The sequence below is a fragment of the Pelodiscus sinensis genome, chromosome 14 (genome assembly GCF_052426305.1).
Source record: "Pelodiscus sinensis isolate ZL-2025 chromosome 14, ASM5242630v1, whole genome shotgun sequence".
In the NCBI taxonomy this organism is placed as follows: domain Eukaryota; kingdom Metazoa; phylum Chordata; order Testudines; family Trionychidae; genus Pelodiscus; species Pelodiscus sinensis.
In genome coordinates, this window is record NC_143065.1 from 42,964,215 (window position 1) to 42,980,229 (window position 16,015).

At 42.4% G+C, this 16,015-nt stretch overlaps 1 protein-coding gene across 5 annotated transcripts in view; it reads left to right on the plus strand.

Annotated features, from left to right (window-relative positions):
* Positions 1 to 16,015, plus strand: part of IQCH (IQ motif containing H) — a 136,417-nt gene that overhangs the window by 75,319 nt on the left and 45,083 nt on the right. For all 5 annotated transcript variants that reach the window (XM_075896862.2, XM_089782088.1, XM_089782089.1 and 2 more), the window contains 2 exons: positions 12,274 to 12,394; positions 14,665 to 14,951. In XM_075896862.2, coding sequence (XP_075752977.2) covers positions 12,274 to 12,394; positions 14,665 to 14,951 — 408 coding nt within the window. The remainder of the gene's footprint in view (positions 1 to 12,273; positions 12,395 to 14,664; positions 14,952 to 16,015) is intronic.

Genomic DNA, 16,015 nt, shown 5'->3' on the forward strand with positions numbered 1-16,015 from the left:
AGTGTTAATTTTTCATATGCTTACAAAGTACCCTTTGATTTTCTGTCACGCGTTAATTACAGTGTTTTGCCATTAAATAGGAAGCTTTGTGTAAACTAATTACTAGGTAATCATTGTCTACCGCAAGCGTGCTGTTTGTACCTTTTATTTTATTCTAAAAATGCACAGATCTCGCAGTCTGGAACCACTATACCTTCCAGCCATTAGCTCTCACTAATTCATAGCATTATTGTGTTAAGATTGTAGGAGTTGTAATTGTTGTGGTATCAGTGCTGTTAATTACCGGAGTAAACAGTTGAAATGGTGCCAAGGTCTATTGTACAAGGCAGAGAGAAGGAGGTTTAAATGTTACTTCCACCATCTGGGGACTGGAGTAGAGGCAAATGCTAGAAAACAGCAGTGAGGCAATATCAGAACTTCAGCTCCAGGGTTTTAGGCCATATGGGTCTAGAATATTTTGAATCAATTGAATTTAACTGCCAGTTTTTAGCAATAACAGTGTGGAAGGAGAGGATAAAGCAAGAGCACTAAAGAAATCTAAAAATCGTTAGTGTTATCACATGCAATAAAGTGCCTGTTTGGATTATTTTAAAAATGTTTGTTTTGCTAAAATTCCAAAAGATAAGTCTAAGAATAAAAGAAGTTCAACTGAGCATCATTTGTGAAACGTGACAGTTTTTAGCATACTGCTTTGTGGGCTGTTTTGCAAAATAGCTCTGCCGTTTACATGGAGTTCTTGTGAATTTCCTGAGATTATCCATACAATGTTTTTTAATAGTTTTTCTTTTTAAATCACATTTTTAAAATTCACAGAAATTCTTTTCCCTGTGGAAGCAGATGAAGAGCATGGCCGATAGAATAAAGCAAATTAAGTACAGTTAAAAATGTTTTTCAAAAGAAGATGAAAAATCTAGTAATCTTGAAGGGGCATGAACTGAATGTATATTCATAGCAGTCTGATACACCAAAAGTATACTCTCAGATGCTATTCTTATTTTGTATTATATAGGAATTACTATTGAAGGCTCTCATTCTGCAAACACTTTGCTTCTGAGTGGTTCTATTGACTTCAGAATTTTTATTTAGAAAAAAAACCTTTGTTGGTGAAAATAATATTAAGAATACGTAGTTACTCCAGCCCTCCATAGAGAAATGATTTTACTGTAAAAATTATTTATTTGAGAAATTAGGACCCTATTTTGCAAAATACTTACAAATGTGCTTTTCTTTAAGCACATAATAGAAATCCTCCGGTCATATTGGTAAAAAAAAAAAAAAGTCATTGAATACAATTGTTATAATCAAAGTTAAATTACACCTGTGCTGTGTATAAATCTGTGAGACTATTTGATAATATCACTTTGACTCTAAGCTCCTCTTTTTATCTGATTTTTGGTGACACTGAATATAGTGTTTTTATTTTGAATTTCCTCCCAAAATGTTGTTTTCCAAAGAGAAATCTACCAAAAAAAAAAAAAAAGGGTCTTTGTCATTTGCTGCTGTTACTGGTTTAATATCATTCAGGGGAAATAGAAGGGGATCTCTCTTTCTAAACAATCCCAGTTTATTTATTTTTTTATTGGTCTGTTAGCAGATGTTGAAGTAGTTCAGGGCACAATGTAAACATGCTTTTAAATAGAGGTATTGTAAGTAGCAAAATATACAATGAAGCTGGAGCAATGGGGTTTTTTTGGACTAGGACAATGTTCTCTGCTTTTTTGTGTGCATGTAGCTGAATTTAGAATTAAAAGAAGTGCTTGATCTTTATATATTGAAATCCTCAGCGTGCAGAGTGACAGCATGAGCCAGAAGAGAAAACCATGGCCCCATGTGGCGTGAAAAAAGGAACAGCAGTTTAAGTGCTAGAAAGTTGAAAGAGAACTAACCTCCTTGTTCTTGTAGTCAAGGAAAGTGGCTGTTTTGTACTCTCATATCGAAGCATGGCATATGTGCCTCAGTTTGACAAAAAGCCTCTTGAGTCAAAGCAACCCTGTGTGCTGATCCAAAACGAAGGCCACAGTAATGAGGGACGGGCCTCTCAAGAAGCAGTGAGTAGATAATACTACATAAGTAGAGAATTCTATGTAGTGTTCTCTCCATTCTACTTAATGCAAGTCGAAACCACGGTGAATTGCTTGCCATCCAGCCGAAATGGGCCATTAGCTATCAGGGAAAATTGTCTTTGCTACTTTCAGCAGATGGAGCAAATATTTTACAAAGCAATTTTACATACAAAAAACATTTGTGTTACTTGGTAATGACGGCTGTTTTACATGATGTTACCTTCTCCCAGAACATATTTTTTCAGCTCATGGAAGGCAAAATTGGCACTTTTTAATTTAAAAATTTGCAGTTAACAATTAAATGTTCATTCTTAACCCAGCTTTGAAACATTAAGTAGGTGTGTGGTAGGCAATGTATCCCTTCCAAAAACATTTCGTTTCCCCCTCCAACCTTTCAAAATGTTTTTAATCTTTAGTCTAGATTATTGCTCTAGCTATCATACACCTGTGAGGACAAGAATGAATATCAACTCTGTCAGTTGCAAGCAAGGGAGTACTTTAATACGGTAGGGTAGCAGTCAGGACATAAGCTTTGGACTCTTTCCATTCTTGCCAGTGCCAGTAAGGATATCAGAGTAAATAGGGTTGGACATAATACAAATTGGGGCAGATCCACAGCTGGCGTAAGTAGTCACAGCTCCATTTGAACCTATGGCAATTTTCAACTCTTGGTATTAGTCTTCTCTGATCCATTTAGCTTTTTGCAGTGTCGTTGGAGCCATGTTGGTCCCAGGATATGAGAGAGAGCATAGGTGAGGTATATCTTTTATTGAACTAGCGTCTGTCGTAGAAGATGGAAGCCTCTGAACTACACAGACCCCTTCCTTCCTCAGGCCTGAAGAAGAGCTCTGTGTAGTTACCTAAGAATGGCCATACTGGGTCAGACCAAAGGTCCATCTAGCCCAGTATCTGGTCTTCCGACTGTGTCCAATGCCAGATGCCCCAGAGGGAGTGAACAGAATGGGGAATAATCAAGTAATCCTCTCCTGTCATCCATTCCCAGCCTCTGACAAAGGCTAGGGACACCATTCCTATCCATCCTGGCTAAGAGCTAGTAGTGATGGACCTAACCTCCCTTAATTTATCTAGTTTCTTTTTTAAAACCTGTTAAAGGCCAGGTCTTCACATCATTCTCTGGCAAGGAGTTCCACAGGCCAACTGTGCGCTGTGTAAAGAAAAACTTCCATTTGTTTGTTTTAAACCTGCTACCTATTAATTTCATTTGGTGACCCCTAGTTCTTATGTTATGGGAACAAATAAATAACTTTTCCTTACTCACTGTTTCCACACCAGTCATGATTTTATAGACATTTGTCATATCCCCCCTTGGTCTCCTCTTTTCTATGCTGAAAAATCCCAGTCTTTTTAATCTCTCTTCATATGATACCCGTTCCAATCCCCTAATCATTTTTGTTGCCCTTTTCTAAACCTTTTCCAGTACTCATATATCTATTTTATGAGGAGGCAACCACATCTGTACGCAGTATTCAAGATGTGGGCGTACCATAGTTTTATACAGAGGCAATAATATGTACTCTGTATTATTTTCTATCCCTTTTTAAATGATTCCTGGCATTCTGTTTGCTTTTTTGACTGCCGCTGCACACTGAATGGATGTTTCCAGAGAACCATCCACAATGACTCCCAAGATCTAATTCAAAAAGCTTGTACTTTCCACCAACTGAAGTTGGTGCAATAAAGCATATTACTTCTTCTACCTTTTCTCTCCCATTCATCTTCACTTATCTGGGATTTCTTTCCTTGCTCTATTTGCTTCAGAGGCCCGGATAGCTTCCTTTCACTCTGATTTCATCTATAAGCCCTAGGCCTTTCTCATGCACTCCGCTCCACAGCTTCTTTCTATCCTGGGTCTCTCTATTTCTAGGTCTATTTCTCTTTGTCTCTTTTCTCTTCTCACCAGTCTTCTCTTTGTTGCTTGATCTTGCTCAGCTAGATCTGTTACCTGTTCCTTCCAGACATGGCACTGCTGGTCCTAACATAATCTCTTATGGCTACTATCATTGTAACACACCCTTGCACATTTGTGTTAGCTCTGTGGGCCAGGAATGTTTTTTGATAGTAAAGAAAAAAAATTATTTTTCTTGCTCACTCATCATTATTGTAAAGATTAGGCAACCAGACTTTGTGTCAGGGTTTGTTGTGTAAAGTGCAACAAAAAATTCCTATGCTGACCTGTGAACCTTGTAACCTGTGTGCTTGTACAGCCGCTCAGGGGAGACTCCAGTGCTGTCCTGCTGATTAGCAGAGTGCCCACAGATTTTTTGTTTCTGCTGGTGGTGCCATTCAGACACACCTCAGTGCACATAAAAAATGTGTTCTGCACATGGATGGAAAAGATTAGATGGAACATTGATACAGATCCTTTTTTGCTGGCACTAAAAAAACATGAGTTGAGAGGCTAAATGCAGTAAGCCTACCATTCTAAATAAGTCTGTGGCTATATTTGAGAGAGACGTTCTCCTGAGCGACTGTCCGATTTAAAGAAAAGTGTCATGATGATCGGAGATGCTTTTCATAGGCCTGGCTTCATGAGTAAATATCTGACCTACCGGTTTGAGGGGGCTTGGCATTTATTTTAATGTATTCTCTCCTCCCTGCTGTATTTCCTTGTAGTTGGGAGCGTTACCTCTCTGGGAGCACACACAGATGGAGGTTCTTCAGCTAGGCGCTAAATTATTAAGGGCACTTCTGGTGGGTTTGATCCCAGTTCTACTGAGAAAATTTGAAAAATGTGATGGTTTGTTTAGAGCCACCCTCTTCTCTCTCGATGTTGATTTTCCTCAGTCAGTGTGGGTGCGTCTAACACAGCACGGCTTAATTCGAAATCAGCTGCACAAATTGAGCTACGTCAATTGTGTGATTTATTTCAAAATTGGGAGCATATATACAGAGCACTCTTCCCTGAGGGTATGTCTACACTATAGCGCTAATTCGAACTAAGCTAATTCGAACTAACGCATCCAGACTAAAAAACTAGTTCGAATTAGCGTTTTGCTAATTCGAACTAGCATGTCCACATTAAGTGGACCCTGAACCGGGGTTAAGGATGGCCGGAAGCAGTGCCGGCAGGGCATCAGATGAGGACTTAGAGCGTGGAGCTGCTGCCTCAGGCTAGCCGAGGGCTGTGCTTAAAGGGACCCGACCCCCACCCCAGACAGACAGTTCTCAGGGGTGCCCCGCTTGCAAAGCAGTCCTGTCTTGGAGTGCCCTGAGTGCCCACACTGGGCACATCACAGCACTTGGCCATCAGACCAGCTGCACTTGCCGCAGGCTGCCATCTGGGGAGAGGGGCAATTGGGGAGCTGCAGGAGAGCTTCCACCCCCAGAAGCCCGCAGACCCAGCCCAGTCCTCCCCATCGGGGGCTTGTACCCCATTCCTCCCTCACCTCCTTCCACTTACCCTTCCCTAGCCCCCCTTCCTGATGTACAAAATAAAGAAAACGTGGTCAAAAATAGAATCTCTCTTTATTGAACAAAACTCGGGGAGACTGGGAAAAGGAGGTGGGAGAGGGGAAGAGAGAGGGTGGGAGAGGGGAGGGCAACTAAAATGATCAGAGGTTTGGAACAGGTCCCATATGAAGAGAGGCTAAAGAGACTGGGACTTCTCAGCTTAGAAAAGAGGAGACTGAGGGGGGATAGGATAGAGATCTATAAAAGCATGAGTGGGGTGGAGAGGGTGCATAAAGAAAAGTTCTTCATTAGTTCCCATAATAGAAAGACTAGAGGACACCAAAGGAAAGGAATGGGTAGCAGGCTTCAAACTAGTAACAGAAAGTTGTTCTTCACAAAGCAAAGATTCAACCTGTGGAACTCCTTGCTGCAGGAGGCTGTGAAGGCTAGAACTAGAACAGAGTTTAAAGAGAAGTGAGATAAAGTCATGGAGGTTGGGTCCATGGAGTGCTATTAGCCAGGGGGTAGGAGTGGTGTCCCTGCCCAAAGTTTGTAGAAGGCTGGAGAGGGATGGCACGAGACAAATGGCTTGGTCACTGTCTTCGGTCCATCCCCTCCAGGGTCCCTAGGGTTGGCCGCTGTCGGCAGACAAGCTACTGGGCTAGATGGACCTTTGGTCTGACCCAGTACGGCCATTGTAAGCTCAGGGCTCAGGGTTGGGGGTCTCAGTGGACCACCTTGATTTTCATGCACACCTGCTCCTGGGTGGCCAGGCTGACAGCTCTCCTGCCCTAGACGGCCACTTTCCTGTGCCTAGTGCGGAGGTCATGGACGAGGTCCACGGTGTCCGCACTAGACCAGGCGGGTGCCCGCCTCTTGTGGTCCCGGGCAAGCTCCCGGGAGCCGCCAGCCTGGTCCCGGGAAGAGGGGGAGGGCAGGGGGGCATCGGGTGGCTGGCTCGAGCCGTGCCAGGTGCAGGGTCTGCTAGCTGGGTGCTGGCAGGCTTGCACCTTGCACAGGCACCGTAGCCAGCCCGTGCCCCTTTAAGGGATCCGGGGCCGGGAGGGGGGTAATAGAGTTTCCCTGGCCACCAGGGAAAGCTGGGGAGGGCTAGCCTCCCACTAGTTCGAATTAAGGGGCTACACACCCCTTAATTCGAACTAGTAAGTTCGAAGTAGGCTTAGTCCTCATGGAATGAGGTTTACCTAGTTCGAACTAAGCGCTCCGCTAGTTCGAATTAAGTTCGAACTAGCGGAGCGCTAGTGTAGCGCCTATCAAAGTTAATTCGAACTAATGTCCGTTAGTTCGAATTAACTTTGTAGTGTAGACATACCCTGACTTCCCCTACTCCTCTCGCACAATGTGGGTTATGGGAGTTGGAGTAAGAAGTCCTCCAGCTTGGCAGTATTTCAACATTATTTCAAAACAACTGCCTACTGTGTAGACACAGACTAAGTTATTTCAAAATAATGTTGCTGTGTAGACGTACCCTGTGATAGCTGGGAGACACATTTCCTTGGCTTCCTATGAAGATGCACAGCTGTGTGGGGTCTGCATAAGGCTGGCATTTGAGCCCATGGTGTCTCACTATCTCCTTCAGATAGTCATGTAAAGAACAAGATGTGGGATCTTAGCAGGTGGAAGCTCTGGAGGTAAACGGGCAGCTTCTCATCACCCCTTTCTGGGTTTGGTTGGCTATGAAAATCCAAAGCTGTTTATTGATCCCCACAAATTCTCTAGGCAAGTGAACACTATCTCATTAGTGGTAATCCAGAACTGCCAGAGTTGGCATTTCACCAGCTCCTGAATCAACTGGATCAGGACCTGGAGTAGGTAAGATTGGCTGTATCGAGAGGTGACTTCTTAAATATCAGCTTGATCCATTCGCTGTGTTATTACAAGTGCAGCGTGGTTGAGGAGAAGACCCTGGTGAACTATTTGTAACCTATTTGCAAGGTGAAACGGAGTACAGATAGTCCCCGACTTACGAACGAGTTATGTACCAAACACTTGGTCGTAACTTGATCTGTTCGTAAGTCGGACTCCATTCATTTAAATGTGACCGCGCTGTTTGTAAGCGCGGATCGCGTGTTCGTAACTCGGGGACCGGCTGTAATGCACTTAACGGGAGCTTGGTCGTAAGTGCGAACGGTTGTAAGTTGATGCTTTCGTAACTCGGGCACCACCTGTATTTAAAAGGGAAAACAATTATAAAATACAGAGTAGGTGGCTTCCCATTCTTCAACATTGTGGCAGTGGACAATGTTAACCCAACTCTACTGCATGCCAGTAATTGAGAACTGTATTTATACAGAGAGGTGGTACCAGTGTTTCCCAAGTGCCACTGCACACGCTGCAGGGAATTTTGGGTGTTTAAATCAATGGCTCAAAATCTGTTCAGTCCACATCCCACCTATCTGTGCGTGTTGGTTTTGTGTTTGTTTTTTAAATTGCACCGGGCCCAAAGCCATTAGGTCTAAACGATCAGGCTCAGCGTGATGGAGGTATTGCTGAACCGAGTGAGATGTGCATATTGATTTGTAGCTCTGACCCCCTCAATGGCATTAATCACTGAAAAGAAAACTTCCGTCCACTGTGTTGTGTTTGTTACTTATCTAGGCAACGGTACGGTTGTTCTGAGATAGTTGCCCCACCTTAAAAAAAAATAGAATTGGAAAAAGTACAGAGATGGGGAACAAAAATGTCCTGGGGAATAGAGCTGCTTCCATGTGAGGAGAGGTTAAAAAGACTGACTGTTCAGCTTAGAAAAGAAATGACTAAAGGGGAATATGAAATCATGACTGGTGGGGAGAAAGTAAATAAGGAAGTGTTATTTACCCCTGTACATAATACCAGAACCAGGAGTCACCCAATGAAATTAATAGGCAGCAGGTGTATAACAAACAGAAGGAAGTGCTGCTTCCCACAACACACAAATCAACCTGTGGAATGCATTGCAGCAGGATGTTGTGGGGCCCAAAAGTAGGTTTGAAAAAGAATTAGATATGTTCACGGAGGACAGGTCCATCACTGGCTATGAGCTATGTAATCAGGGACACAACCCCATACTCTGGGTATTCTTAAAGCCCTGACTGCAAATACCAGGAATAGATCATTCAATAAACTGCCCTCTTCCATTCATTCCATCTGACACATCTAGCACCAGACACTGTCAGAAGACAGGATACAGAGCTAGATGGACCATTGGTCTGACCCAGGACAGCCAGTCTTACATTCGTATGCAACCATTAGTGCTCACAGCCTCTTGGGATGGTTATATTTAAAAGCTGAACACAAGCCCTGATGAAGCCACCTGGTCTTTGCTCACTGTTCTGATGTTTTAGTCAATCCAGAATTCCCTGGTATGGTTCCTGCTTAGAGGAGTTTGCTTTATGTCGCTGTTTGATTCCAGTTCTGATCCTTGACCTCGCGATTTGGAATAGGAGTGAATCACAACATGTGTGTCTCAGCATCCTGTGACTGCCCGCTCAGAGGAAGAGCTGATCAGTATTTTCAGCTCGAGAGTAGATGCTCTTAGAAACTCCGATTTGTGTTATGGGCTGGGTCGAGACTCTGAATTTGAAGACCAACAAGAGTTCTTTCTTGTCAGCATTATTGAGATGGAGCGTTACTTTTAAGAATTAAAGCTGCCCTCTGGTGTCCTTCCACCTGATGAAGATTGTACAATTTGAACTGCCTCTGGGATCTAGATTCTTGACTCATTTAGGTGTAAATTTTGAGTGGCTCCACTGAAGTCAGTAAGGGGAGACAAATTCCAAAGTCATGATACCATAGATGCACATTATTCTGTTAGCAGCTTCTTCCAGTTTAAACTTAGGGATCTCCAACTCAGCCCCCTCTGCTGATCAGAAGTTCAAGTTTGTTGTATGGGGAGAGTGTCATTCTCTTGGACAGGCATATCCCATGCCTGAGCTAGTCTAAGTCAACTTTTGAGCAGAGTACCAGGTGTTTAACAGGCTGTCAATACAAATCCCACAGTCTTAATGCAATATTCTCCCAGCAAGAAACCTCACTCGGCAAGCAAGCTGCTGCGTTGTGTACCAGCTTCAGTTTCCAGGTGGATTTAATGTATAGAAGTATGCAGAGAGCACTGCAGAACAGACAGTTCTAGAGGTGACCCAAGCATGGATGACAGTCGCAAGACCAGAACCCTATAAAAACATCCCAGCTCCAAAGCAGGCTCAGATGGAAACATCTAAAATAAAAAGCTACCGGTGGGACAATGCAAGGAACAAGGCACAAGTCAACATGGGTGACAGAAGGTGTCTTAGCCTCAGGCTGAGGGCCAGGCATAAGCAACATCTTTCCAGTTAACTTGCTGTTATGTTGTGTTCTTCTCACACAAGACCTAGACCATCAGACCACTGTCTGATGTGCATCCCCGTCTGGATACAGTGGAGGCAGGATGAGCTGATAAATGGAACATCCTGTGCCAAATGATGCAATTGTTTTCATTAGCCCCACATAGCCCAAATCTGTTAAGCCTTCAGGGCACACTGTAAAACCCATATGTTAGGCTCAGGCTTTGGAAGAGCTGGGAACAGGAGAGGGGGAGTAATTTGGGCAGAGGTCGATGCTATTGTGCTTTTTCAGGTTAATCGTCTGGGATGGTTTTGGCTGTGGGTGAAATGTTGTGCTGCTAAATGTATTTATTTCTTTTTTGACTATAAGGGTATGTCTAAACTATGGGTTTTTTTATCGCTTTTTCGAAAATGGGTCTTTTGAAAGTGAAAGTAGTCTGGACATGGTGTTTTCAGGGCAAAAAAAACCCCTTTTTTGAAAAACGGCTCTTCCTTAAAAAAGGAGGTTTACGCGGTTTTTCAAAAGAGGGAGTTTTTTCACAAAAAATCCTGCGTCCAGACTACTTTCGCTTTCAAAAGACCTGCTTTCGAAAAAGTGATCAGAAGAAGACATACGAATTCCCATGGGAATTTGCATATCCTCTTTCAAAAATAAAACGTAGTTTAGGCATACCCTAAGTGTTTTTAAAAGGTTTGTCCATGGCATCTAGAGCTAGCAGTAGACACTTAAAAATATTTACTTCTTTGGTCCTTATGTCACGTCCATCACGTAGCAGCTGAGCACATCACAATCTGCAATGCATTTACCCTCGCTACAACTTTGTGGTATAGGGCAATGCTACTATTGCCATTGTAGAGACGAGGAGCTGAGGCACAGAGAGACTAAATAACTTGCCAATGATCACACAGGACTGCTTTGGCAGATCCTGGAAACCCGGCCTCTCCTGCCTCAGGCTGTTGCCCCTAGCCACTGGGCCATCCTTCCTCAGCTAATTTTTTCAGATAAATCTGAAATTAACGAGGATAAATATGACTTGAAAAACCCCTTTGTCACCTTGCAAGTTATGGAAGTAACAGGTCACCCTGCTCCCAGTGATTCATGATTGCAAATGCAGAGATGTGGTTTTCTTCATATTTACAGAGTCTTACTCCCGAGGTTCTACTGAGCAACTTCAGAGCCCAAAACTAGAGCCGGGCTCTGAATATTGCCAGGATCAGTGGCTGACTGTTCCTGTGCTAGAGCATGGGACATTTCTCATTTCAAGAGGATGTGAAGGGGAAGAGAGGAGACCCAAGGGAAGGATGAAAATGCTTATGAAGAAGCAGGAAAGAGGAGCTCGGGGCTTTAGTCAGGGTCCTGGCACTTGACACACACGCTCACTTAAGGACCTCTTTTGAACAGCAAAGACAATGGAGTTAGTTTTTGCCAAGATGCATTTGATGGTGATGGTGGTAATACTGGGCCTGAGGCTGTTATATATCTTATAATATGAACAATTCCAATTCTAGGTAGAGGGCCGTCAACCAATCCTCCAGTTGGCTTGTCTCACAAATTGTAGAAATTTACCAGGATACCTCCCACTGTGTATACACTTTGGCTGTGTCTAGACTGGCCAGTTTTTCCGGAAAATCAGCCGCTTTTCCGGAGAAACTTGCCAGCTGTCTACACCGGCCGCTTGAATTTCCGCAAAAGCACTGACTTCCTACTGTCTGAAATCAGTGCTTTTTGCGGAAATACTATGCTGCTCCCGTTCGGGCAAAAGTCCCTTTTGCGTAAAACTTTTGCACAAAAGGGCCAGTGTAGACAGCTGAGATTTGTTTTCCACAAAAAAGCCCCGATCGCGAAAATGGCGATCGGGGCTTTTTTGTGCAAAAGCGCATCTAGATTGGCCACGGACGCTTTTCCACAAAAAGTGCTTTTACGGAAAAGCGTCCGTGCCAATCTAGACGCGCTTTTTCCGCGTTAAAAGCATTTCCGGAAAATCATGCCAGTCTAGACGTAGCCTTTGATAGCATTACACACAAAATTGCATAGACTCCCCCAAATTCATGATTACTAAATGTTGAGTTTGATTTGAGTATAAAAGTAAAAGAATTAGGAAGAGTATTATTGGGAAAGAGCCCTTTTAACACTCCCTTTTAAAATACAAATATCGTAGAAGTTATCGACTGTTGATATTGATCACTAAGCCATGACCAAAGTGTTTATGTCATTTACAATCACAAGGTCATGTTTCCAATAGAAGTGATAATAGAATAGATGTTGCACTGAAAACAAATCAGCCTGTCAGGAAAAAAAAAAAGACTCTTTTGGATAACTGTAAAGAGAAAAATTTCAAAAGCCTTCCTGACTGTGAGTAAACAGTAACCACTTTTTTTGTGTGTGCCTGTTGGAGGCCTGGTTTTTAATCACCCCACAAGCAGTTTTCATTTCTGTAGTAAAATTGCTTGTGGTTCTATTTAATTTGTTTCTGCAGGAGCCAGCTTTGGTGAAGATCTCCCAGGAGCTCCCGGGCCTTTTAGCACAGCACGCACAGCCAGTCAATGAGAAACGATTTCCTACATGGGAAAAATTCCTCCAAACATTTCTTAGTCAAGGTAAATAAGACTGCAAAGTTCCTGTTAAGTATTATAATGGGTAATTATACCATACTCTGGACTATCTTCTTGTTAATCTTGAGCTTGTTTAGAAATTTATTTTTTCCACGTTCTATTTAGCTGTCCATTTAAGAATGATGTACAGACAATTATTCTATCATTCTTATATCCTACTCGCATGTTTAACCTTAACATTGATGCTACCTCTCCTACACTGTTCGGAGTGAATAAGGACCAACCATTTTAATCTTTGTGTCACTAGATTGGAGCTTATGTTGCATTGGGCAAAGAAGCCCAGCAGGAAATCTTAGCATGTGGATTTGTAGCATCCAAAACTATTAGTTCAATCCTCTCATTTATTGGTCAGGAAACAAGTGGGGAGAGGTGTGGCTTGGCTATCCTGCTGGACCAGAAAGTGGGCTGCATGTAGCACTAGTTGCCTACTGAGGGGAAGAATTCAGAACAACCAGACAACCCCCCAAGCCGTTCTTCCATCACGCGAGTTTAGTAAGTTGCTGGAGCGATGTGCCCTGCAGTTATATTAAATTTGATACATTCCAGGGATTTCATTATCTGTAGAAGAGTCACATGTAGATCAGTGTTCCCACTTGGAAGTGGCTTTGGGGAAATCATGCCCACTGTCACAGCTAGGCAATGTGTGAAAAAAGGATCCTTTATCATAACTGAATCAAATACGATCTCACATGCACCATTCATCTGAAGGAGTGTGCTGTGCCCACGAAAGCTCATGAGACCATCTACATGTTGTGTTAGTTTCTAAGGTGCTGCAGGACTGTTTGTTGTTTTTAGCATTTTTCTCATGTGCACTGGTAAGTTAACATGGAATACCAAGTAATCCTGTTAATGCTGTCTCTATAAGAACATAAGAACGGCCGTACTGGGTCAGACCACAGGTCCACCTAGCCCAGTATCCTGTCTGCTGCCAGTGGCCAATACCAGGTGCCCTAGAGGAAATGAATAGATAAGGTCATCATCAAGTGATCCCACTCCAGCTGTTCATTTCCAGCTTCTAGCAAACAGAGGCTAGGGACATGATCCCTGCTCATCCTGAGTAGTAGCCATTGGTGGGCCTATTCTCCAGGAATGTATCTAGTTCTTTTTTTAAGCCTGTTATAGTTTTGCCCTTTCCAGCAGCCTCTGGCAAGGAGTTCCACAGGTTGGTTGTTTTAATCCGGCTGCCTATTAATTTCATTTGATAACCCCTAATTCTTATATTATGAGCAGGCATAAATAACACTTCCTTATCTGCTTTCTCCACACCAGTCACAATTTTATAGACCACTCTTATATCTCCCTTTAGTTGCCTCCTTTCCAAACTAAAAAGTCCCAGTCTTATTAAAAGTCTCTCCTCATATGGCAGTTGTCTCATACCTGCATAATTTTTGTTGTCTTTTTCTCAACCTTTTCCAATTTCAATGTATCTTTTTTGAGATGAGGTGACCACATCTGCATGCAGTATTCAAAATGTAGACATACCATGGATGTAGGTAGATGCAATATGATATTTTCTGTTTTATTGTCTATCCCTTTCTTAATGATTGCCAATATTCAGTTTTCTTTTTTGACTGCTGCTGCATACTGAGTAGATGTTTTCAGAGAGCTCTCCATGATGACGCCAAGGTCCATCCTTCCTTCCTTGAAGAGCTATGTAGTATTGTTGTTTAGAGCAGTGTTTCTCAGCCAGTGGCATGCGTACCCTTAGGGGTACTTGAAAGAAGTCTGGGGGGTACGTCAACACAACTGAAATTTGGAGAAAATGAATTTTTGTTGTAAGTTTTACAGAGCTTTATTATTTTTGTACTTTTTATACCCAAAAATTTCATCACCTGCTCGGCTACAAGTAAGTTGTTTAAACAAATGTGTTGCAATGGTAGAAAAAAATTGTGTGAGTCTGAAAATTGTAGATACTAGGGGTACTTCTAATTTTTTTTTTTTTTTAAGTGGGTACTTATAATTTTTTTTAAAAAGGTGTACTTTATTAAAAAAAAGTTGAGACACTGGTTTAGAGGACATATACTTCATTTTCTGAGATATGCACAGGAGTTAGCTGCACAGTTCTTATTTTATTTATGTATTTATTTACTTGAGGCACTTCTGTAACAGTGTGTGTGGCCCCCAAACTGATTTTTTTTTTTGTAGGCCGTAAAGTCTGAGTACAATAGGTGGTGTTGGTTGAAGTCTGTGCGACTCTGAAAATATTGGAGATTGAATTCTATTGGAAGTCTGACACACAATTCCTTTCTTACCAGGTGGTGTCATAGAAGCTTTTCCACCCTCAGAAAATGTCACCAACCTTACAGTGGATATGCTGATAGACCCAATGGGAGATGTAAAGATAGTTTCATCTGGCGATCAGATCCATGCCGATGGGCCTTTGCAGTCATCTGGCACCACGGTTCCACAGTGTTCCGTTGATCCAGCAGTTCTGAATTCATTATGTTTAAAAATTGGAGAGGCCTGCAGATCTAGAGGAGTCCTTGGCTACTTCTCAGTTGACCTTGTAACTTTCATCCACCCGCAAACAATGACGCAACAGGTGAGTTGGACAGAAATACATTACAGAGTGTACCAGAAAGTTCTAGAAATATCTGAAATGCCCACAAGGCTTTCGCAGGTCATGTGAAAACTCACTGAGCTCATCCACTTTTCCCCGGACACGTTCTGGTGTTTCTGTGCTTCCAATTGTCTAGCTGTAAAATGGGGATTTTATTCCTGCCTGGAGCTTTTGGGAGCCTTAGTTTGGTAATATTTGTAAGTGGTTTGAGATCTTTGGGTAGAAGCTGCTGTGTGAGTACAAAATACCTTCTTCATAAATGCAGTGGTTGTGAAAGTTACCAGACAGACGGTGATAGAGATTTAATTCCCCAGACCAAGCGCCACACAAGCAATGCGTGTGCAAGTGTCACACTCCATTAATGTGCCTAAAGTATCCCTCACTCGTTTTGCATAGCTGATCACTCATTGGATAGTTGTCATGGGCTGATGAGTGCTGTGTTGTACCAGCCTGGCCCTGATTTGAAATGGTGACACAGAGCTCTGATAGACTGTATTCAGTTGCTATTTTCTGAGCCATCTCGTTCCCTGCAATTAATATTTTAAAGTATTAGTATTAGCAGAATGTTGACTAGTTTGAACCTCTGGGTTTTTTTCTTAAAAACTCTATGTATTATGGTAAGATATACTGAATTACTTCAATAAGTGCTCACGTCCTGAAGATCCTGCAGAATTCTGCAAAAAAGAGTCTTTCTGTGGCTGCGGAATTATGGAATAAATAGAGCCCTAAATAATAAACTTTCCCCTCTTTCAGCTCTGAAAATACCATGGTGCCAGCTTTCAGATACTTAGATTTAGAGAGTGTTAGATCAAGGGACAGTGATCTCAGCTGTTGCAGTGGTACACAGGGAAACAGGTAATCTTTCAGCCCTGGTCTTCACTAGGACCTTAGTCCAAAATAACCCCCTCAAGTTCAAATTAGTAAGTGGTACATCTGCACTACCAAGCCCGTTATTTCAGAATCACAAGCTTCAGAATTCGAACTCTGTACTCCTGCTTTTTATCAGGAATAATACTCATTTCAAATTTGTAAATTCAAAATAATGT